At 44.2% G+C, this 25,874-nt stretch overlaps 1 protein-coding gene across 7 annotated transcripts in view; it reads left to right on the forward strand.

Annotated features, from left to right (window-relative positions):
• Positions 1-25,874, forward strand: part of LOC104590755 (FAM91 carboxy-terminus protein) — a 96,285-nt gene that overhangs the window by 61,995 nt on the left and 8,416 nt on the right. For all 7 annotated transcript variants that reach the window (XM_010249499.3, XM_010249500.3, XM_088891278.1 and 4 more), the window contains 3 exons: positions 1,509-1,662; positions 2,224-2,284; positions 2,917-3,299. In XM_010249499.3, the coding sequence (XP_010247801.1) occupies positions 1,509-1,662; positions 2,224-2,284; positions 2,917-3,299 (598 nt within the window). The remainder of the gene's footprint in view (positions 1-1,508; positions 1,663-2,223; positions 2,285-2,916; positions 3,300-25,874) is intronic.

The raw sequence follows: 25,874 nt of genomic DNA on the forward strand, positions 1-25,874 counted from the left end.
TATGGTTAGAGGCTCCTGAGTCAATATTACTAGAGGTGGTTTGGTGAAGGGCAATAGATCAGTAACTTACTAGACAAACCAATAGTAGGGAAGGCTGAAGAGATGATCGAGGACATGAGTTGTCAAATCTGTTCTTCAGACATGCCGCTAGAGGTGTCGTTTTGGCCAGCCATAGAAATAAGAGGAGAAGGCATCTGAACCATCTATAGCAGTCTAATAGGCCTTGTAGCTTCCTTTCTTCTGATTTGATCCACTACCTTTCTGAGGCCGGGTAGGACATTCGGTAATAATATGGTCGACCTGTTTGCAATATGTGCATGTGTTCTTCTTCTTACAATGGGAGACAACGTGCCCATACTCTTTACGTTCATAACATTGTACCTTATAGAAGTCCTTCCCTTTTGGTTTAGTTGCCAGGAAGACAAACATCAATGTTGGAATCCTTCCTTCCATTCAGTGTAGTCTGTGTAGTCAATCTGGTTTCTGCTCTCAAAATTTCTACTAGTATATAAGTTAGGAAGTGTTCCTCGGCTCAGGATATTAGATCTGACAACTTCAAACTCAGGCTGTAGGTGCATTAGGAAATGCATAATTTTTCTCTTGTCGAAGTGTTCCTTCATGTACTTCAGCAACAGTCTGAAGGATCATTTCCCATGTAAACTAACTCATATTCTGTCCAAAGATTGATGAATCCGGCATAATATTCTTGGACCTTTTTGTTTCCCTGATAGTATGAGAAGATATCAACCTTTATCTGATACTACCTAGAGGTGTTCGATTGCTGAATAACTTTCTCGAGATACTGGTACATCTCATAGGCTGTCCTGTACCCTATCATAGGAATAACAATTTTAGTTTTGACTGAACCTAGAATCCATGATGCAACCCCTCAAAGTCAAAACCGATCCAAACCAAACCAAAGGGATTCAGTAGATCTGCTCTGGGTGACACTAGATCTAAGATTTCAGGCTGATCTGATGTTTCTACAAGGAGATCTAAGAAGAAAGGTGAATCCGATGGTGCAGCAGTCCAGGAAAAAGATCTGTAAAGTTCAGATCTGTAGTGAATCTAGGAAGAAGATTAAAGGACACTTAAGAACTTCTCAAATACTGTTAGAGAGTTCTTGAACCAGTAATGACTGAGATGTTCAACGAGATGTGATGTGTAGATCAATCCGTGACCTGCTCTGATACCATGTTAGAGTCAAGTTGAAGGTTCAGAAAGAGAAAGAAAGAGACAACAGATTTGGTGGGTGTGACACCATGTGTCAGTCGACACCCTAAAAGATATATTAAAAAGATAAAAGGACAAATCTTCCCTTAGTGTACAAAAGAAAGAGTACAAAGAATAGTTATACAACAAAGAGAAGTAAAAGTACAAAAATAGCCCTGCGGCTAGATCTTCTCAGTCTCTACACAATTCATACATGTATCTTGTGTTCATAGATCAAACTTCCATTCAAATGACATAAAATTACTCATATTTTTTATTTTACCTAATGTCTCTAGAAACTTACTGAAGAAGAAATGGCAACTATAGACAAAGTCTGCAAGGAGGAAGCAAATTCCTTTGTTCTTTTTGATCCTGACATTGCAAGGGGCCTTCACCGACGAGGCTTGATCTATTTTGATGTCCCTGTGTATCCTGATGATCGCTTTAAAGGTAATCTGTATATCTTCATATTTTTGTTTCAAGCAGTATGATTCCTGAATTAAAATTCTACTATTGTTATTGATCAGTTGCTAAATTATCTATACTAACCACTAAACTATGATGCTTAGAATGTTGTATCTTCTGTGGATTATTGCCGTATATTTGCCTATATAATGTGAAATATATAAACTTGTACATGTACTGCAATGCTTGAACTACATTCAAAATTTTCAGAGGACATATTTTTTTCTAATGAAATACAACATATAATAACTTAGTTATTTGCTGTGGTTTTCCTGCTAAAACTCATTAGTGTGTTATATGGTTGATAGCTAGGGCTTGTAGCTTGGTTGAATGCATTATTTTTTCTTTATTTGGCATACGGCTTTCTTGAGTTGTATCAATCCATGTTCATCAATTTCCCTTGTATGCAACTCATAACATGCCATAATATATTGTGCCCAGTATAGGGACACAGCCAAAAGTGGGTTCTGGAATTCTTTGTTTTAAACTTATTTGAGTTCTTTTTAAATTACACCTTCAAAATTCTTAATGCTTACTCTGATTCAGTTTCTAGGCTGGAAGGTTTTGTTTCCAATAGGGAGCAGTCCTATGAAGATCCTATTGAAGAGTAAGTTCTTATGATTCTTTATTCTGGATGTTTCTGGTGGACCCTCAGTAGATCCATTATTTTTTTTATCAATAACACAATTGATTAGATAATCTCAATAATTACAAAGAGGAAGACAAACTTTCTTATGTTCCAATTACAGTTTGAGCCCAAGAAAGGAAAAAAGGAAAAAAGAGAAAGAGAAGGAGGAATTGAAAAAAAAAAAAAAAAAGATTACAACTGTGACCAAAACATTGACTCCCTCTCCACCCCTTGTTTAGCTAACCCATCCGTAAAAGAATTAGCTGATCTTTTTACCCAGGTGACTTTAACTTCCATTTCTCGAACCAGCCATCTAAATTTCCTCCTCACATTGCTGTAATTCCATAAGCCACTGTTGTCTTTATTTCAGACATCCTACCACCACCTCCGAGTCCCCTTCAATTATGAGTTTTTTTGATATTCATCTGCCTAGCTTTCTGGATTCCTTCCATAACTGCGTGGATCTCGGATCTGAGAGAGTCACCCACTCCTATTGGGCCTGAAAACATGGCAAGAACAATGCCATTCTCAGTAGATCCATTATCTTCATGCAGTTGATAATTTATTGTTCAGAAAACATTCATACTAACACTTCAAAATTCTTTATCCAGGTTACTCTATGCTGTTTTTGTTGTTTCAAGTGAAAATGCAACTGTTGCTGAACTGGCTGCAACATTACAAGCTGACCTTTCACAGCTCCAGGCTGCTGCATCTTTTGCTTGTCGACTGGGCTGGGCTGTAAAAGTAATTGATCCAGCATCTGTTCTCCAAGATTCAAGCATACCTGGATCTCCTAGTACCATTCTCAGCGATGATGAAGATGGTTCTCATTGTAGTGTAAGCTCAACAAACATGTCAACTGATGGCAATACTGTTCAGCAAGGAGATTATCTTGGGGCAGAAAACTATGGGCCATCTTCTGGCCATGCTCGTTTAGCTTTCGTTGTTGATGCTAATATAACATCCTATCTCATGATGGGTTCTGTTTCCCCTGGTATGCTCGCTCAAGTGGTAGTTGTGCATGCTCTTCCTACCCATCCTAATTATGTTTCTTTTATGTTCATTTTTTAGATACTGTCTTTTGTCTTTGTACCATGTGTGCTTTCTTTTTTATTTTTTCACTTTGTTGGACTTTTTTTTTGTTCATTCAGTCACATAAATTGTCATTTGAGAACTTATGAGCCTTATTGTTTCCTATACTATGGTAAATTGGGGTACTGAAACAGATTAATTATACTATTGCTGAAGCAATTAGAGTAGAATGTAGATATCAAGTAGGGTTTGGATGGGAAAGGAATGCAAATTGTATGTGAACCTAATTATGGATATGTATGAGGATGCAACAACCAATGTTTGAACACCTGTGGAAATTTCATCAGATTTTTCAATTACAATGGTCTTCTCCAGCTTCTGCTGAGCCATCATTAGACTTGTAAAGATTATCCTATTTCCCATTATGTATCTTTTGCTTATTTGTCTCCTTCCATTCAACAACTTGTTTCTCGTCTTTCTTTTTTTTATGTCTGTTTCCTTGTTTTGTCCAGAAGCCCTTGCCTCCCCTGACTAGGAGGTGATGGTTGAAGTTCATTCTCTTGATTCTAACCATACCTGGGAGCTGACTTCCTTGCCTCCCGACAAACAAGCTGTAGGGTGTAGATAGGTTTACATTGTTAAAGGTCACCTGATGGTAGTATTGAATGGTGTAAAGCATGGTTGGTAGCTAAAGGGTACACTCAGACATATGGGATTGACTATATTGAGACTTTCTCTTTGGTTGCCAAAATGAATTATTTATGAGTAATTGTTTCCTTGGTTGCTAAAATGCTCCCTGTTACATTTTGACACCAAGAATGCGTTCCTTCATGGTGAGCTTCAAAAAGAGGTTTATATGGAGAATAGGGGGGAGGTGCAGGAAAGGTGTGAAGGTTGAAAGAGGAAATTTATGGTATGAAATTGTTGCCATATGCTTAGTTTGATAGATTTGATAGTGTGGTAATGGAGTTTGGATTACATCAGTGCTATATTGATCATTCAGTCTTCAGTAGAGATACTTTATTTGGCAACATTATTCTTGTGGTATATGTTGATGAAATCATTATCATAGAAGAGATACTCAAGGAATAGATGGGTTGAAACCATTTTTGTAGTACAAATTCCTAACCAAGGACTTGGGTCAGCTATGTACTTTGGGATTGTGGTGGCAAGATCTAAGTATGTAATCTTCCTCTCACAGCAGAAATATGTACTTGATTTTCTGGAAGAAGCAAGATTACTAAGGGCCAAGCCAATTGAAACTCCTAATCTCCTATTGACCTGAACACTAAGGTAACTAATAGTGAGGGGGAGCTATTGGATGATCCAAGAAGATACAGGAAGCTTGTGGGATGTGGGAAAACTTATCTATCAGTTGTCAAGGCAACGCCTAGGTGACAAGGCACCATTGGAGGCTCATCTCACCTAATCGCTGAGATGTTTTGTACATTGTGTTATAAAATACTTTTATATTCTGAAATTTTTGAGATTATAATTATAAAATAGACATTATTAAACTAAAATATTCATTTTGCTTGTTTATATACTATTATCTTTTTATTAATTTTTTATTTGTTAGGGTTTCATCAACATAGGCATTGCTAAATGCTATATTGAGTCCTCAAAACTTCAAAACCTAAACCAATAAGTAAGGAAGAACTTAAAATTTTGTCTAATCAATGCATTTTATTTTTTCACATCTTCTTGTTCTTGTTCTTGTTCTTGTTCTTCTTCCTCCACCCGTTCTTTTCTTCTTTTCCTATCACAAAAATAGGGGTTTAGCCCCTATATTTTTTGAATTTTTTTTCTTTCTTCTTTTTCTTCTCATGAATATGTCGATATTCTATATTTTAACTTGAAGTTTATACTTTTTTTTATGAAAATTATGAATAGTTATTAAGGAAATATGGTTATGGAATTACCCTAGGACAAATTGTTAATTGGTGTCTTGGCACTGGCATCAATTGATACAGAGCTCTTACAGAAGGTACAAACTGTTGTTAGAACAAAATTGTTAATTAGGGGTGATAGCTATAAATATATAACCCTAGCAAGTGTACTAGTTATCAAGTAGTATAATAATATCGTTCCCACGGGGATTTAACAAAATAAGTATTAGAATCACAGTTTTCCTTAATTATTTGGACAATCGAAATTTGGAATTGAGAAAGAACTACTGATAATAAAACTGGAGTAAAGAAAATAAAAGCAAGGGTGATCACTAGTCGAATATGCAAATGATGAAATCACTAGGACCTTTGGTCCACCTAACCAATGTAATGAATATTGATGGGTTCTGATGAAGGAAGATTTGGCCCGACCTCGCAATCACGCTACGTGGCAAAAAACAAGTAGCTCGGCACTTGAAGTAGCGTACCCAGGGTGCAAACACCAAAGGGAAGAGACCAGTAGTCCGAACTCCCCTCGAGGAGACCGAATTCCCTTCGAGGAGCCCGAACTCCCTACGAGGAGCCCGAACTCCCTAAGAGGAGCTCGAACTCCCTACGAGGAGCCTGAACTCTCCCTTTGGCCCCGAGCCACACAAAGCAGTGACCCGAACTGGCCCGTCTCATGGCAGTTCGGGACACTCCCCTATCCGAACTCAAGACTTCTCCTCGCACACCGCTCCAAGCACTTCGCTTCCAGAGCATTGAACTGGACAAACCACACCGTACCTGACACCGAAGGAGTCCGTATCCAGGGGCGGCGCACCTGACTGACTTGGGATCTGACGCTTGACGGCTGCACTTCAACGGCCACCTGCCACTGTCACCTGCCACCGCCATCTCCAGTTACAGAGATGGCTCCGACAAAAAGAGCAGTGACGGTTCTGCCCCAGTAGAGGCGATGACACCCGAACTGGCAGAAACACGGAAGTAATCATACCCGACCTGACAGAAGTCTAGGAGTGAGTGCGCGAGGTGGTTATAAAAGGCTCTCCACCCCCCCCAAAGAAGAGGTATGCAAACTTTGCGCTATCTGGTTTTATCTTGCCTTTGAAGGATTCTAACCTGAGCTTCGGAGCCTTTACACCGGGTTCCCCCCGGAGCTTCCTCATCTCCTTCGTTTCAGGTTCCCTGCTACTCAGTTCAGAGGCAAGGTCGTTGACAGCTAAGACTGGCCGGATCGCGCATCATCAATTGGCGTCGTCTGTGGGAACGATTCAAAAAGCCTCCCTCCAAACTCTCATAACCTATTTTCTTCAGAAAACCCAACACTCATGGCTTCTTCCAGCAACGCCGGACGTGGCACGGAGACAAACACCACCGGGGAACAACTTCAAGTCCCCGTGGTGTGCGTTGGACAGTTCGCCATCCCCCTTTCGGTGGATGGGATCCCCAGCTTGAATGTGCCACAAGCAGTGGCGCCTGTAAACCTTCCTGCCACGAGCATCCCCTTTCCTCCCCCTATTGAGACAACTTTTACTGAACCAACTGCCGTCCCCCTGGCAGCCAGCCAAAACCGGTTGGACGACCTGATGCAGTGCATGCGGGCAATGCAAGCCCAAATGCAACAGTTCCAGCAACACCAGCTTCATCAGCACCAAGTACTGCACAACATCTCCCAGTATCACTATCAACAGCAGTTCCCCCAACTGCCGCTGAACCAACCACTACTTCCACCTCGGCACCCTGCTCCGAGGCCGGTTAAGGCCTCCCCACAGGATGGACGCCCCCACCAAGGAAAGGCCCCCCGGCCCCAGAACTCCCCTAACAGCCAGGCCTCGTCCCCAGGCCGAAGAGAGAAAAATCATCCCCGCCTCGCAGCTCGCAGGCGGGTTGGGAACCTCGCCCGCAAGATCGGCACCTCGGTGCTCCAAGCCCGAGTTCCCGCTCACGGAAAACCGATTCGGCGCCCTGGCAGCAGACTACCAGCATTCCGGGCCCATCGAGCTCGGCAACACGGAGGCCAGCAGTGCCAGTACCAGGCCCACTCAACAACGAAGGCGCCGGTGAAGTCGCCGAACTGCCAACCGTGTCTTGTCAGAGATTAGAGGCAAGGAAGAGACGAGCTCGGACGAGGTAGGAGCTCTCCCGATTCTCTCAGTTCCTTCCCCCCTCGCATCAGAACTCTTGGCGGTCCCCTTGCCCAGAGATTTCAAGCTCCCACCTTTGGACAAGTATGACGGGTCCTTCGACCCCAACGACCACGTTGACGCTTTCTAGTCCCAAATGCACTCGCCAGGGCCAGCGAATCGTGCATGTGCATGGCCTTCACCACCACCTTCAGGGGGGTAGCCCGCACTTGGTACAGGAACCTGGCCCCCGGGTCGATAAAGTGCTGGGCCCAGTTCGTGCAGGTCTTCACCGCACACTTTGTCACCAGCAAACGGTGCCCTAGAACAGAGGAAAGCATCTTTGGAGTAGTCCCGAGGGAAGGAGAATCCATCCGGGGCTACATCAAGCGATTCAATGAAGCATGCTTGCAGATACCGCGGTTAGACCCTGCGGTGCAACTCGCGGCGGCCAAGAGAGGAGTAACGCATAAAGAGTTCAAATGGCACATGGTAGCTAACCAGCCCGCAACCGTGGCCGAATTCCTCAAGCTCGCGGACAAGTTCATGAGGACAGAGGAAGAAATCAACCAACGAACCGAAAGCGGGAACGAGAAAAGAAAGAGGGAAGGCGAGCCCTCCAACCCAGCTGACAGAAAAAACCCGGCCTGGTAGCCGAAGCCGAACCAGTCGTTTCGAGCTCCCCTAGCAGTTCGGACGGATTACACGCCATTAAACACGAGGCGGACCGAGATCTTAATGACGATCAAGGACGCCCCATACGTAAAGTGGCCACCTCGCCTAAAGGGAAATCCGAACGAGAGAAATAAGAATTTGTATTGTAGTTTCCATAGAGACCACGGTCATAGTACCGAGTAGTGTAATAATCTCCGGGACGAGATAGATGGACTCATCCGTCGCGGATACTTAAGAACTTTTGTACAGCATAACAATAATAACAATAAGGCAGGTCGGCAAGGGGAGCACGAAAAGGATGCCCCCGAATCTAGTAGCAGACCTGCCGAACCGTTGCAGTGACAGCCTCCGGAAGAGAGGCCAGTTCGGGGAACCATTCATGTAATTGTGGGAGGTTTGGTGGTAGCAGGGTGTACCTCGGCAACGGCCCGGGCTTCAGTTTGCGAAGCAGCTCTCGAGGAACGGAACCCCCCAAAAAGACCAAAGACCGAAGAACCAATCTTCTTCACGGAAGACGACGCGCGAGGGGTCCACTACCCCCACGATGACGCGCTTGTCATTAAACTAAGGATCAGCGACTTCGAGGTCAGACGCGTACTCGTAGATTCGGGCAGCTCAGTGGACATCCTCTTCAAATCAGCATTTGAGCAGCTACAGTTACAGAGGAGCGAGCTGAAGCCCGCGAACACTCCTCTGGTGGGTTTCAGCGGAGAGGAAGTTAGGCCCCTCGGAAAAATAATAGTACCTGTGGAAGTCGGCACATGGCCTTGTGCGGTCAGACTCAACCATGATTTCCTGGTGGTCGCGACCCTCTCCCCATACAATGCCATAATAGGGCGGCCAATCACGCATATCCTACGAGCGGTGGTCTCCACCTACTATTTGGCCATGAAGTTCCCTACAGACTTCGGTGTGGGGGTAGCGCGGGGCGACTAGCTCGAGTCCCGCAAGTGTTATGTTGCCGCCCTGAAGGGAAAAACCAAGGTGGCCGACGACCTTGAACTGGAGCGGCTTGCGGAGCAAGGCGAGGAACGAGCTTCGCCCACAGAGGAAACGGTCGCAGTCCCGACTTCGGCTACGGACCCAGCTCGCACACTACAGATCGGTGCTTCCGTCGAGGAACCCCTACGAACCGAACTGGTGAGTTTTTTACTTCAAATTTAGATATTTTTGCCTGGTCCGCGACCGACATGCCCGGTATTAGCCCCGGCCTGATAACTCACAAACTTAATACTGACCCTGTAGTCAGACCCGTTAGACAGAAGAAACGCAACTTAGCCCCAGAGCGCTAGAGGGAAGTCGACGAGGAGGTCGAGAAGCTCCTCGTAGCAGACTTCATAAGGGAAGTCCATTACCCGAGCTGGGTGGCCAACCCAGTGCTGGTAAAAAAGGCAAACGGCAAGTGGCGCATGTGCGTCGATTACACCGACCTGAACCGAGCTTGCCCGAAAGATTGCTTCCCCCTCCCCAGAATTGACCGCCTAGTGGACGCGACCTCGGGACATGAGTTGCTAAGTTTCCTGGACGCCTACTCAAGCTACAACCAAATCAGGATGGACCAGTCCGATGAGGAAAAAACCAGCTTCATAACCGAGTTCGGCCAGTACTGCTACAAGGTCTTGCCCTTCGGATTAAAAAATGCCGGGGCAACCTTCCAAAGACTTGTAAATAGGCTGTTTCGGCCCTTGATTGGCACGAAGATAGAATGTTATGTAGACGACATGGTCGTCAAGACACAGTTTTCACAGGAATTAATACAAGACTTAGATTCTGTCTTCCAAATCCTGCGTCAATTTAGCATGAAGTTGAACCCGAACAAATGCGTCTTCGGTGTCACCTCGGGCAAATTCCTAGGGTACATTGTCAACCGGCGCGGTATTGAGGCCAACCCAGACAAGATAAAAGCCATCCTAGATATGAGACCACCCCGGAAAGTAAAAGAAGTTCAGAGGCTAAATGGCCGCATAGCCGCTCTAAGCCGCTTCATGTCCAAATCAGCAGACCGCTGCCTACCCTTCTTCAAAGCAATCAAAGGCAAAGGGTTCAAATGGAACCAAGACTGCCAGCTCGCGTTTGACGAGCTAAAAAGTTACCCCGCTAGTGTGCCAACCTTAGCCCAGCCCGAGGAGGGCAAAGTCTTAGAACTGTACCTCTCGGCAAGCGACGAAGTGGTCAGTTCGGTACTAATAAAAGAAACAGACCGGGTCCAGCGATCCATCTATTATGTTAGTAAAATTTTCCAGGGAGCAGAGACAAGGTACCCGCAGATAGAAAAGCTAGCATACGCACTGGTGATAGCAGCTCGGAAACTCCGCCTGTACTTCCAGGCTCACACCGTCATCGTCCTGACTGACAAACCTCTGAGGCAAGTTTTACTCAAACCCGAGGTTTCCGGTCGACTGACGAAATGGGCCATCGAACTCAATGAGTACGACCTCCAATACAAGCCAAGAACTGCTATTAAGGCCCAAGCCTTGGCAGATTTTATTGCCGAGTGCACGTTTAGCCTCGAAGCCCCTGAGCCGGTCGAGCCCGAGATCCCTAGTTTGGGCGAGCTCAGAGCTCCCAAGCCAATAGAGTCTGAACCCCGTGAAGTAGCAGCCAGTGTAGCATCTCTCCTGGTTAGGCCAAACGCGAACTGGGATGAGGAGCCCTGGATCCTTCACGTAGATGGCTCCTCGAACCAGCAGGGCAGCGGGGCTGGAATAGTGCTACGCGGCCTGAGCGGAACAAAATTGGAATACGCACTACGCTTTGAGTTCGCAACATCCAACAACGAGGCGGAGTATGAGGCACTGATAGCCGGGCTGAACCTAGCACACAAGGTTGGAGCAAAGCACGTAGTTATCTGTAGTGATTCCCAGCTTGTGGTCAACTAAGTTACAGGCGAGTACGAAGCACGCGAGCTCACTATGATTGCATACTTGGCAAAAGTAAAGGAGGCTCTGCTCAACTTCCAATCACACTTCATCAGGCAAATCCCGAGGTCAGAGAACACTGAGGACGACGCCCTGTCCCGGCTAGCCAGCACGAGTCACAACGCCATGAGAACCGTGTACATAGAGGACTTACCTCGGCCCAGCATTCTCGATGGGGCAGAAGAGGTCGCTCCCGTCTTTGAAGTAGAGTCGAGCTGGATCGACCTACTCGCGAGCTTCCTGCTAGATGGAACCCTCCCTGCGGACCGCAATGCAGCCAAGAGGGTGCAGCGCCAGGCAGCCAAATACGTTATAATAGACGAACGGTTGTATCGACGATCCTACACACTCCCCTACCTGCGTTGCTTGCGACCTGCCGAAGCCGAACTCGTACTCCGCAACACTCATGAAGGCTTGTGCGGTGGACACCTGGGGGGCAGAGCCCTCGCTCAAAAGGCACTTCGACAAGGATACTACTGGCCAACGATGAAGGCAGAGGCCGTCGAGCTTGTCAGAAATGTCAGAAGCATGCCAATATCCACCATCAGCCTGCTGCCGACCTCAAGTACCTCACCAGTCCATGGCCCTTTATACAATGGGGCATCGACCTTCTGGGGCCATTCCCGCCAGCAACAGGTGGGAGAAAGTTCCTAGTGGTGGCAGTAGATTACTTCACAAAGTGGGATAGAAGCTGAACCTCTGGCAACAGTTACAGCCCGAAACATACAGAACTTCTTTTAGAAGAACATAGTATGTCGCTTCGGGCTACCTCGGGTACTGATCTCCGAGAACGGCAAACAGTTTGAGGATATCAAGTTCCAAGAATGGTGCCAAAGTATGGGAATTCGTCAGAACTTCACGTCGGTCGCACACCCGCAGGCAAACGGTCAAACAGAAGTAATGAACAGAGCCATCCTCCGCGGACTGAAAGCACGACTAGACCGAGCTAAAGGGTTGTGGGCGGACGAGCTACCAAGTGTTCTATGGGCTCACCGAACCACGGAAAAAACCGCCACAGGAGAGACCCCCTTTAACCTCACCTACGGCACCGAAGCGGTAATCCCGACGGAAATTGAAGTACCTATGCTGCGACTAGAAGCATACGATGAGCAGACAAACGGAGACGAGTTACGCACCAACCTTGACCTATTGGACGAGGTAACAGACCTCGCGCACATCCGAACTGCGGCCTACCAACAAAAGGTAGCTCGGTACTATAACGCCAGAGTAAAGAAGAGGAGCTTCCGCGTCGGCGACCTGGTTCTCCGTAAGATCATGGTACCCGAACCCGGCGTGGGAAAACTCGGACCAAATTGGGAAGGACCCTACAGAGTAAAGAAAGCACTCGGGGGGGCATATGAGCTCGAAACCTTAGAGGGAAAGCAAGTACCCCGAGCATGGAACATCGTCAACCTAAGGCGATACTACCTATAGACCGCCAAGCAAAGTGGATAAAATCACCACCAAAACAGGCCGTGCGAGTGCGGTAGCCCGGACAGGAAACAGATCGACATATGATTAGTTCGGCAAATATGCTCAGTTCGGGAGAAAGAACAACCAACACTTAAGCAAAAGTCATTCCATTTTAAAAGTAAGATAGTACAAAAAAAAAAAAAAAATTACAAGCTCGGAGCTATTTCTTCATTATCAGAAGGCACTTCAACAATACCCGAAGGCCCCGCCTCGCCCTCGGAGTCTGGCTCACCGTCAGCAGCATTGGCCATCTCCTGAGTTATGCGCGAAGTGGATATGGCGCTAATATCGAGCTCGGGGTACGTATTCCGGATCATCCACCGGCTTAGTTAAAAACCCCTCCTGTATGAATCCACCATCAGATCATCAAAGCCCGGCGAAGCAATGTACTCATCGACAGCCTTCTTCTTGGCATCTTCGATACCTTGAGAAAAGATCTGCGTCCTCTCCCTGATGTCCTCCTGAAGGTACTCGACCTGATGCTGCAGATCCAGCCTCAAGTCCGCCATGTGCTTCACCACCACTCCCATGGCCTCGGCATCTCTCTGAGACCTCGCCTGCCTGATTCGTGAAAAATGAGCAGTCTCTTCGGCAGCACGAGCAGCCTCCTCGGCAGCACGACGAGCCTCTTCGGCAGCTCGCGCCTACCTCGAGCTCCTCTCCACCTGAGCCGCCAAGGCGTGAATAGAAGAATTCACCTACCAAAAGGAACCGAGTGATCAAAAGAACCAACAAAACGAAAGCCAAAGAGCTCTAAAAAAGGGAGAACACTTACCACCATGGCATGGGTAACGGCACGACAGGCCACTTGATGCAGAGGGAGATCAGTCCACGCCGCAACCTACTCGGGGAAAATAGCCTCCTTACTCTTTTGAAGAGCATGGGTCGGCGACAACACACTCCTGAAATCCCCCGGGGCCCCCGAGCCCGAGGGCCCAGCTCGCGTATGAGCAGACCCGAAGTAAGTAGGAGCATCGGAGTATGTAGGAGCCCCTGTGTAGGTAGTCTCAGCATAAGGGCCCCCTGCGGGCTCCTGCATTGAAGGAACCATCTCGGACTCCTTGGGCAGATCTTCTGGCTGATAGTTCGGCACCTCGGGCTCCGCATCCCGGGGCATCTCGGCGTGAGTTCGCTTGGCAACCCGCTTTCTCCTCTTCATGCCTTGGAACAAGTGCCCACCCCGGGTCCCTCGAGAATCCATCACACCTGCGAAAAGAAGTTCGCCATCAGTAAAAAGCAAGAAAAACAACAAGACAGAATCTCTAAGTGAAGAACCTACCCGAACTCAGGTTGGCCGCAATGAGCTTGGCCTCCGTCAGATACTGTTGACACTTCAGCCCAAGCCACACCCATTGCCGGAGGCCCTTCGCCGTCTCGTTGTCAAGCGTGACCCCGGAGTCAGGAGCGGCCATCCCCCACCCGGTCTGAAACGGCCACCCCAGCACACTTCGCACCCCAAAATAGTCCCGCTTCCATGCTGGGACCTTGTTGGGGAGCTCATGTAAAAGCTTAAAGCCCGGGCGAGGAGACAGGTAGTATGCCCGCCTACGCCCGGGGAGGGGACCCGCTTGCTTCTTAAGCATCAAGATTGAAGAAAAAATCTCCAAGTCCAACGGAAAGCTCTCTTCGCAAAATAAGGAGATTGTCCCCACCAAATTTCGAATGGAGTTCGGGTGAAGTTGGCCGACCGTCACGCCGAAGTGGTTCAAGACTTCGACAAGGAGGGGATGGAAAGGCAATCGCAGCCCCGCGGCGAGCTGTTCCCGGAATATCACGATCTCATCAGGACCGTGTTCCCAAGGAAAGCTACCCGAAGGTATGAAATAAGCGTACTCCCCGGGCAAGTTATAGTAGGTAATGAGGGATTGGAGCTTCTCGGGCGTCATGGTCGAAGGACCAAACTTGTCTAACATCCGACCCCGACGAGAGGTGGACGCCAAACTATCCGAAGCGCCTCGGCCTACGAGTTCGAACTCTTCTTCGAGCTCTACCTCCGACTCGCTAGGGCTATCGAGGGATGCAACTCGGTTCGTAGAACCTGCATCAGACCCGCTGAAAGGACTATCTCAGCCATCCAAGCAAGACATCGGGGAGTGAGATGGGATCCAGGAAAGTACTCACCCGGAAAAAGGCTGTAGACAACAGGAGCTCGGACGAGCGGAAGACCTTGAACGCGAACTGAAAAAACCTGGACGCGAACTGGATGCGAGCTGAAACTCGGACGCAAGCTCAAGAGAAATACAGAAGTGACAACAACTGGGGTCCCCCCCGCTATTTATACTCACAGTGACCGAAAAGCGACGACTTAGATCAAAGCCAATCCGACGGCCTACAGCCGCACTGACCGCACGTCCCCTTAGACCGAAACGTGATTGACGCACGTCTTTTTGATACTGACAGAGCGCTGGCGCACATCTTTTCGAAACCGACGGAACGCCAGCGCACGTCTCCTCAATAAAAGCGGCAGCGGCACGTCTTTTTCAAATTTGAAAAGACGCCCGCTATCGCGCCTCCCAAGTGGTGCGCTTTTTTTCGAAATAAAGTGCGTGCCGCCACATCTATTAGCGTTTAGGCAGGCCGGCGCGCTTCCCGCCTTTTGGACGCTCGAAGAAACCCAAGGAACCCTGACAACGCACCTCGCGCCGTCAGAACCAAGATTCAAAGTGCAAGGCAAATCTACCTGACACCTTGCGAACTCCCCGCGCCAGGGCAAGACCCTTAGCACGAGGAGTGGGGGGCAATTGATGAAGGAAGATTTGGCCTGACCTCGCAATCACGCCACGTGGCAAAAAACAAGTAGCTCGGCACTTGAAGCAGCGTACCCAGGGTGCAAACACCAAAGGGAAGAGACCAGTAGTCCGAACTCCCCTCGAGGAGACCGAACTCCCTTCGAGGAGCCCGAACTCCCTACGAGGAGCCCGAACTCCCTAAGAGGAGCTCGAACTCCCTACGAGGAGCCCGAACTCTCCCTTTGGTCCCGAGCCACACAAAGCAGTGACCCGAACTGGCCCGTCTCATGGCAGTTCGGGACACTCCCCTATCCGAACTCAAGATTTCGCCTCGCATACCGCTCCAAGCACTTCGCCTCCAGAGCATTGAACTGGACAAACCACAACATACCTGACACCGAAGGAGTCTGTATCCAGGGGTGGCGCACCTGACTGACTTGGGATCTGACGCTTGACGGCCGCACTTCAACGGCCACCTGCCACCGTCACCTGCCACCGCCATCTCCAGTTACAGAGACGGCTCCGACAAAAAGAGCAGTGACGGTTCTGCCCCAGCAGGGGCGATGACACCCGAACTGGCAGAAGCACGGAAGTAATCATACCCGACCTGACAGAAGTCTAGGAGTGAGTGCGCGAGGTGGTTATAAAAGGCTCTCCACCCCCCCCAAAGAAGAGGTATGCAAACTTTGCGCTATCTGGTTTTATCTTGCCTTTGAAGGATTCTAACTTGAGCTTCGGAGCCTTTACACCGGGTTCCCCCCAGAGCTTCCTCATCTCCTTCGTTTCTGGTTCCCTGCTACTCAGTTCGGAGGCAAGGTCGTTGACAGCTAAGACCGGCCGGATTGCGCATCATCAGGTTCGATTAACCAAGATTAACTGTTATTCCCATAAGCTGAAGTTTTTCCCAATTTTATTCAATATTCTTTCCCAAGATATATTAAACCTATTTTTATCAAGTAACCCCTCGATCCCTCGACTAGAGTTCTCAATAATAGAAATGCATTAAGTGCAAGAAAAACTCAAATATTCAAATGAATCATGTGTATATATCCCTATATACCATTTAATTCACACCATGAATTATGTGGTCGAGTATATAAATTCCTCTCCCGATTCATTCATATACACCGAATCAATTAAGAGATGGCCACTCTTAATCACATTAAGCAAATAATTCATAGACTATATGGAAATCACAATCTTGGAAAAATCATAGAGATAAAAATATATTCATTATCATGGTTAGGCTTTCCACAGTCCTAACAAGAAACAAATCAGTTCATGATGGAAGAATTAAAGCAAACAAAGGGAAAGAAAGAACTCTTGAATTCACCCATGGTGCTGAGATCTCTTCTTGCCGCCACTTTGTTCTTGGGGATTCTTGAATTCTTGATCTCCTCCTCCACGTTTCTTGAATTCTTGGAAATTCTTGGCTGATTGCTTCTTTTCTTCTTGATTCAAATCAGGAAGTGAGTGATTGTGTGATGCCTAAAGCTGGTCCTAGCTTAAAGGGGAGGGGGTGGTCTCCTACTTCCTCTTGAAGTTGATCTTTACAAGAATAGAAAGTCCTATCCTAATTCTAATCTTATCTTTTTATCTAATGAACTCAATCCTATTATCTCTCTAAGATTACATCAAGAATTTAGATCTGGAAGGACTCTTCTCAGTTTCTTATTCTTGGATTCGTATTAGACCTCCTCTGCGAATTGGGCTTCAGCCAGGCTTTTCTGCAAGTTGGGCTTCAGCTGCGGATTGGGCCTTCCTGTGAAATTGCCGCGACTTCAGGCCCGGATTTGACTTCGATCCAGGCCGAATCTGTGAAAGCCCAAAACATGAAAGTTGTGGATTTTTCTCTTATCTTTCCAGTGGATCTTGAATCAGCCCATTCGGAGTTCGAATACGCGAGTTAGGCCCAGATTACTGAACGATGTCGAAACTATGAAAAATCATCCGATTTGTCTTTTTTTGCTCCTGATGCCTTCTTTCATGCCCTGAACAGAAATATGAGTCCAATTAAGTGCTAATTCAGTATAAAAGACAGAATAATTGGGGATAAAAATATGATAAATTCTACTCTCATCAAGGGGCAAGGAATGAAGGTGAGGAGGTCTCAGAGTCTGAAGTTTTTGAAAGGTTGTAAAGGGGTCTTATTGGGTAAGAAGAACAGAAAATATTCATGTCAGGAAGAGGATGAATCTAAATACAATGAAGTGGCTGGTCGAATGATACTTGGAACCTTGATCAGTGAAGATAGCGGTGGGAGAGGTGTTGCGGTTATTGTTGATAATGGTGACGATGCTGTTGAAGGTTGAATGAATCGGAAGATGTGGAGGTTAGGTCAGCATATAAAGTTGATGAATCTGTGACAGAGGTGTTTTTAAGCAAGTTGGGCAATGATTTGGGTAGGCTGAAGGCTTGAAATGTTTTAATTGATGGAACTGGTGTGCAACTAGGTTTTGAAAAACCAAAAGGAGTAAACAATGGTGATTTGGTGTACATGACAAAGGTGTTCTGACAGCTAAAGAATGGTGTTTTTGGAGTTGGGTCTTGCAATAGATTCAAATTGTGAAATCAAAGGGATACTGGAAAACAAGTTTCTTTACAACTGGAGAGTTGTCAGTAAGAAATGGAAGGACAGGGCAAAGTCAAGTTATTCAGAGAGAGGAAGAGAAAACTAATGCTGGAGGTGTGAAGGAGCAAAATGAAGAAATAGGAAGGACAGTTGGTCAAGTGAGGTCAGTTAACAAAAGTTCTGGAAAAATTCAAAATGAAAAAGTGGTGAATGTGGAAGTATTTGAGAAAACTCTTCTGCTGTAGTTGGTAGAAACTCTTCTCCCGGCTTAATCTAGGACTGTCTACTCAGTCCTCTTTGATCTGTTCTAAACAGATCTCTCTAGTAGGCGAATTGCTACTGCCTGTAAACAAGGTCTAGTGGGGCATGCACCAGGCAGGAAACTTCCTCTTTGGTCCCTATGCCCAAAGGGAAACCCTAGATACAGGTCCTTTTGTATATATCGATCAAATCAAGGGCTTCTTAACCAGTAACCAGAAAAAAAATAAGAAGGTGGAAGATAGAAAAGGAGAAGAAATACATTGGAACAAGCAGAATCAGATTGTTAGTGCTCTTATACCTGCAATAGAGATTAGAGCAAAGAGAAGAAAGACAATAGAAGAGAGAATAAAATAGATGGGCAGCAAGTGTGCTCTCAGTCGGCTCTAAAGTGACTTTTATATTAAAGAGATAAGAAAGGGCAGCCTAGTGCACGAGGCTCCCACCACCAATATGGGGTCTGGGGAGGGACAGATGTATGCAGCATTACCCCCAGTGATCAAGGTTCAAAGTATCGATACGTATCGGCCCATATCAGCCGATATGTATCGTATCGGGAGGTTCCCGATATGCCCCTACAGAGGGTGTATCAGGGTTTTGACTGGTTCAGGGGGTGGACGGACCCTTAAACCGGCCCCTCCGAACCGAATCTGCGAGGCGCATTTTGGGGTATGCGCTTCACCTAGGTCCTAGGTGCACCCCTTTCAAAAGGCGCACGCCTGGTCCTATTTGCTAATGTTGTTCATTCATTCATTGCAATAAAATATCTTCTTAAAAGGCAATGAAAGTTATAAAATCATTATTTTTTATGATAGAAATAGGAATTTCAAACCCTAACGTAGACTTGTTCGGGCTTGCCTTGAGGGGTGTGGTACAAAAGTGATTCATAGAATCAAGAATGCAATATGTTTTACATCACATTAGCTACATGAAGCAATGCAATTAAGGAAAAAAAGAGATTGTGGGTTTTACATGCTTGAAAATGCTTTATATGATTGCTTTTATTTTTAAATTTTCATTTGAATATGCTTTACATGTTATGTTTATGTATTTTAATTTTAGATAATAGGTTTTTTAAAACATTTATTTTAAAATTTAAGTTTATATTTTTTATTAACATTATGTTTAATATTTTTTGAAAATTTTCCATTTTTTTATTATTTTTTGGCATTTGTTTTGAATTTTCTGATTTTTTTTCTGATTCTTTAGCTTTTTATTTTGTAGTTTTGCACCTTATTTAAAAAGGTGCATGCCTCGCCTTGCGCCTTAGGCGCAAATTGGCCCTTGCACTTTTTTTTTGCACCTTGCGCTTTTAAAACACTGATAACCCCTGCACATACAGAGAGGTTGTTTCCAAGATTTTATATTAAAGAGATAAGGATACACAAAAAACAGATGTGCCGCTGATTAGTGAGGCATACGTAATAACAAATAAAAACAACTAATTCTGGCTGAATAGCTTCAGCCCCAATAAAGCAATAAAAATAATAACATAAAGAGGAAAAAGCCCACATAGTTAATCACGCATTATAACAACTATATCTATTGTTAAATTATGGATCCTTAAGTCATTTCTAACTACTTCAGCCCCAGTCCTTTTTGGCCTGCTCCTAGTTCTTGTAGCCTCTTCAATTTGTACCTGACCACCTCTTCTCATGGTTGCTGTAGATGGAGTTCCTGATTTTTGTATTGAGATCCTGACTATGAGAAGTTGAGCATACATTGTTGTTGCAGTGGGAACGTTCCATTTTTTTTTGATAAATGATAGCATTTTATTAGAAAAAGGATTACATCAATATTTAGAAGACAAACTATGCCGATAGGGACGCAAGGTGCGACCCCATTCTACAATGACCCAAATTACAACTGAGCCTAGAACAGTGGGAATGTTCCATTACTCATAATCAAATCATTATTATACTTGTTAATTATTAACGAAATAAAAAGAAAACCCTGTCATTTATGGATGAACATGACATGCCTAAAATATTGATTCACTGAAATTGAGAGGTAGAATCCAGTTTTAGTCTGTTTTGGATGATCTGTAATGTCTTGAATGCTGATACTTTGATATTGATCTACAGTTGATTGGGTTATTAAGAGGATTTAGTTCTAATCCTCTTAATAAAATAGGTTGCAGAAACCTAAATACTAAAACGAGTGATTAGGTAATGTAACCTCTATTGTGGAACATATCCTCATCTTATTTATCAAAAAACCATATCCTCACCTTATCATCCATCTTTTTGGTGAATATATTCTGATCAAATAAGAGAGTAAGCATTTTCGTATCCAGTGTCTTTTCCATCCATTTGTTCAGTAAATATATTATGCTGTTCAAAGATGACAACAAGCTATCATATCCAGACACCTGTGTTCACCAGGGATTATCTTGGTGAATGGTTTGAATGTAATGAAGCCAATGTTTTAAAAGCGCAAGGTGCAAAAAAAAGCACAAGGGCCATTTTGCATCCGAGGTGCAAGGCACAAGGCAAGGTGTGCACCTTTTTGAAGCAAGGCACAAAATTTAAAAAATAAAATCAAAAAGAAATTGCAGAAAATGCAAAAGTTTAAAATAAATAAAGAAAAATATTAAAAATAGTATTAATTAAATTATTCAAATTTTAATTTTAATCTAAATGTTTATAAACGCCTATTAGCTTTAATTAAAATATATAAACATTATATAAAAATTATTCAAAGTCAAAATTGCCAAAATAAAATAAAAAATAGCATATAAAGCTTATTCAAACATGTAATAGCATATAAAGCTTTTCCAATTGCATTATTTCAATTAGCTAATGTGATGCTAAACATCTTATTCATAAAAAAAAAGTGATGTTAAACTTCTTTCATCCTTAATTCTACGAGCCGCCTTTATACCAATCCCCTTGAGGCAAGCCCAAACATATTTGGATCTTAAATTCTTAATCTCTACAAAAAATGATTTTTATAATTTTAATTATCTTTTAAAAATATCTTTGATTAGGATGAATAAATAAATAACACTAGCAAATGGGTGGGGGTGGGTGTTCTCAAAGCAAGTTGGGCTAAGGTGCAAGGTGCACTAGGCATGTGCCTTTTGAAGGTGCTATGCCTGGGGCCTAGGCGGGGTGCATACCTTAAAATGCACCTCTCTTGTGCACCTAGGCGTGTCTTTTAAATCTCTAAATTTAGCTATAACCGAACAAAAATATAATTAAAGAAAACAAATAAAGTACAATTACATGGATGCCCTTAATGGGGCGGCCATCACTAAAAAGATAATTAAAGAAAACAAATAAAGGCCCATAAACTCTAAACATAACTTTAAACACTACTTAAGAGAAATAAAGAACACTAAGGCCAATTCCCATTCTCACTACACTCCCTCTCAAGCTGAGCATACATGCCAATCATGCCCAACTTGTTTACATAATGTTGAAGTTTTGCTTTAGGGAGTTTCTTAGTTAGGAAGTTTGCTAGTTGCTCTTTTGATACAATCAAAGGAAGGCAGCACACCTCTCATGAAGCCATTCTCTCTTGTATAAAGTGTCTGTCAACCTCAATGTGCTTAGTTCTATCGTATTGAACTGGGTTGTGAGCAATGTTAATAGCAGCCTGGTTATCACAATACAACATCAATGGCTCATCACATGGAACACCCATCTCATTAAGAAGAGATCCAAGCCATAACAACTCAAAGACCCCATGGGCCATAGCTTTATACTCTGCTTCAGTCGAAAATCTAGCAACCACTGACTGCTTTTTACTCTAGGAAGCAATGTTTCCGGCTACCATAGCACAATATCCTGATGTGGATCTCCTATTATCCACATTACCTACCCAATCAACATTTGTATATGTTTCTACCTTTGTGTAGCCATGTTTGGCAAACAATATACCCTTCCTGGGGGTTCCCTTAGGGTAACACAACCCCTTTTCTGTAGCAGCCATATGTGTGTCTCTAGGAGAATATATGAACTGGCTGATGACACTTGCAACATATGAAATATCTAGACGAGTCATACATAGATAAAGAAGTTTTCTCAGTAATCTCTGACAATTCCCTTGTCAGCTAAAAGTTCTCCATCATTACCTGAGAGTTTACGATTCACATCAATAGGGGTAGAGGCAGGTTTAGCACCAAGCTTCCCGATCTCAGTAAGAAGATCCAACACATACTTCCGTTGAGAAATAAAGATACCTTCTTTGGACTTGACAACCTCAATGCTGAGGAAATACCGCAATTCCCCTAAGTCTTTTATTTCAAGTTCAGAACTGATAAACTTCTTGACAACACTAACTTCTATATCACTTCCAGTAACCACAATATCATCTACATAAACAATAAAGAATGTCACCAGTGTACTCCTCTTAACAAAGAAGGTATGATCTGATTGAGTCTGAGTGTAACCAAAGTGAACAAGAGGAGCCCTAAACCTGTCAAACCAAGCATGTGGAGATTGTTTTAGCCCATTAACTAATTTCTTTAATCTGCACACCTTTTCTTGCATCTCCTTACCATATAACCAGGAGGAAGGGACATATATACCTCTTTAGTGAGATCACCATTCAAGAATGCATTCTTAACGTCAAATTGATAAAGCGGCCAATCACAACTCACTACTAAGGATAAAAGAACTCTCAACGAAGTCATTTTAGCAACTGGCGAAAAAGTCTTGGTGTAATTTATCCCATATACTTGGGTATATTCCTTATCAACAAGATGAGCCTTATACCTCTCAATTGACCCATTTGCATGGTACTTGATAGTGAAAATCCACGTGCACCCAACAGGTTCCTTCCTAGTTGGCAAGTCAACAATATCCCAAGTATTGTTTTTATGAACTGCTTCTATTTTAGTCCTCATAGCATCCCTCCATTCTGGTGTGGCTAAGGCTTCTGAAACGGACTTTGGGATGGGTTGAGAGGAAATGGAAGCTAGAAAGGCATAATAGGATGGGGACAACAAGCTGTGGGAAAGGTGTTTGAAAATACAATGAGCTGTACATTTCCTCTTACCTTTCCTCAAAGCAATAGGTAGGTCAAGGTCTGGGACCAACCTGTGGTTGTCTTAGCCTTTGTCGCCAGTGCCACCTCTAGAGAATAGGATGAGTGGTGGAAATTGGAGGACTAGCAGGAGGAGGGTGAGGATCAGCAATGGAAGACCTCAAAGGAGAAGATCCCTCCACGGGAATGGGGGTAATTGTGGAGGGCTTGACACAAGACTCAATTGGAGTCGGCAAAGGAATAGATGAAGAAAACAACTCAGGAAATCTCCCCCCCTTGGAAGGACGACTATAAAAAGGAACTGACTCTGCAAAGGTGACATCCATGGAGACAAAACTGATGCCATTAATAGGATTAAAACAACAGTACCCTTTTTGTGTAGAGGCATAACCAAGGAAGATACACTTCTATGTCTTGGGTTCAAACTTATCTCTCTTAGAACTGGGTATATAAACATAGCAAGTGCAACCAAAGATCTGTAGAGGAATAGAGAAAATCTCAACATCAGGAAAGAGGACTCCAAAAGGAGATTTTAACCCCAAGACTCGAGAAAGCATGTGGTTAATAAGATAGGTAGCCGTTAAAACTGCATTACCCCAAAACTTAACAGGAACATGGGTAGCAAACAGGATGCTCCTTGAAACTTGCACGTGTCTATTTTTCCTCTTCGCTACTCCATTTTGTTGTGGAGTGCGGGCACAAGAACTCTATGGATAACCCCTTCTCAAGATAGGGGGTAAGGTCCTTTTCAAAATATTCCTTAGCATTGTCTGATTGGAATATTTTGATGCGGGTGTCAAATTGAGTGAGAATGTGTTCATGGAACTGTTGCACAAGTTTATGCACTTCAGCACGAGAGCGCATAAGGTAAATGCAGGTATATTGTGAACAATCATCAATAAACAGGATAAAATATCTATAGCCACCCATAAACGGTAAATGGTAAGGCCCCCACACCTTAGAGTGAACAATATTAAATGGAACAATAGATCTTTTATTAATGGAAGGATAAGTATTCTTACAATGCTTTGAGAGCTCACATGAGTCACAATGTAGACTCGATAGACTAATTCCTTTAAATAATTCTGGAAACAATTGACTCAATGAAGAAAAAGACAAATGACCCAAACGATTATGACATAACATAATATGACTAGTGAACATAGAAACAAAAGTAGTTCTCTTAGGTTGTACTTGGCTCTGCTCAGGCACATCTAATAGATAGATCCCATTCGCCTCATGGCCATTCCCTATCACCTTCTGAGATATCATGTCTTGAAAAAACACAATAGGAAGGGAAAAAGGCCTCAGTACAATTCAGTGGTTTAGTCAAATTACTAACTGAAAGCAAATTGGTATTAAGTTTTGGTACATCAAGAACAGATGATAAGGTTAGGGCATGAGAAGTTTTAATGTCTCCCTTTCCCATGATAGGGGCAAGAGAACCATCAACAAGGGATATCTTATCCTGACTAGTTGGTAAGAGGCAAATAATTGTGAAACACTGGTCATGGTCTAAAGCACCAGAATCAATTATCCAAGGGGTTTTATGAGTACCTGAGATAGAAGCATGATTTGCAATTACACAAATACCTGAGGTTGAGGAGGGAACACTCTCTGAAGGAGTTGTGGCAGTGGATTCCAAATGATTGATTATTTGGCCATACTTCTCATACTCAGCCTTGGCGGCTGCAAGTTGTTCCCCTATTGACTTTTCTCCATCTTGTCCTTGTTCCTCTTGTGAGGAGGTGGCTACATTTGCATTTCCCCCTTTTCCAATTTCAGACCTTTTTCCACCATTTTCTTTCTTGATTCTAGCAGGAATGTGTTTTGGATGCAACTTCCAACAGGTGTCTATGGTTTGTTTAGGCGTCTTGCAGTATTCATTGATAACATCTTTCTTCCTAGTGTTAACATTTGGCTTCATCTCGGCATTGGCATAGTGATCAACTTGCGGCTCAACAGACTGAACTTGTCTTCTTCTTTCCTCACTGCTCACCATAGCATATGCCAAAGACAAAGTCACCTTTTCCTTTGCTAAAACATTTTGCCTCACAATATCATACTCTGAGTTGAATTCGGTGAGGAACTCAAAGACATGATTTCTCTCTACCAACTTCTTATATATTTCTGCATCCTTTGTGCAATCCCAAGCAACTGTTTCCATCAAGTCAATCTCTTGCCAAAGAGATTTCAGCACAGAGAAATAGACGGCTAAGGGCTTCTCCCCTTGTCTTAGATTATTCACTTCATGCTTCAATTTGTAGGCCCGAGCAACACTAAGCTTTTGGGACTAGGTCTCCGTAACACTATCCCACACTTCTTTTGCAGTTTCCATCCATAGGTAATCCTGACTAATGTGTGGTTGCATAGAATTCACTAACCATTCCACTACTGTGTAGTTTTCTTGCATCCACCTTTCATAAGTAGGATCATCCTCCGATTTCTTCTGACTCCCGGTAATGTAACCCCATTTTCTTCTACTGCACACATGTAATTGAATGGATTGAGACTAGGCTAAATAATTGGTTTAACTTCATAGTAGTCACAGCCCCAAAAAGATTCTCCACTGACCCCCATGTCCAAACTCGGGATTTGTGGAATATTTAGTCTCTTCTCCAATTTGGTCCATATAGATGCAAACGAAAATCAAATTAGGGTTTTACTAGGTTAGATTTATTGTTCTAAGCAAAGAACAACCCTTCAACACCCAAAAATAGGGTTTCACAGAACCCGGCAAAATGGGGAGGAGAGAAACTCCAACCGCTCCTCTCAAAGGCTTACCTTTGGTCACCTGGTTCAAATTGTCTCTATGACCTGTAACAAGATTTCAACAGTTATCTAGGGTTTTCGGGAAAAATCTCCAAGAACCTGCCTTGGGCTTCAACTAAGGATGAAGACCTCC

The sequence above is a fragment of the Nelumbo nucifera genome, chromosome 7, assembly GCF_055504915.1.
Source record: "Nelumbo nucifera cultivar China Antique chromosome 7, China Antique-T2T, whole genome shotgun sequence".
NCBI lineage: Eukaryota > Viridiplantae > Streptophyta > Magnoliopsida > Proteales > Nelumbonaceae > Nelumbo > Nelumbo nucifera.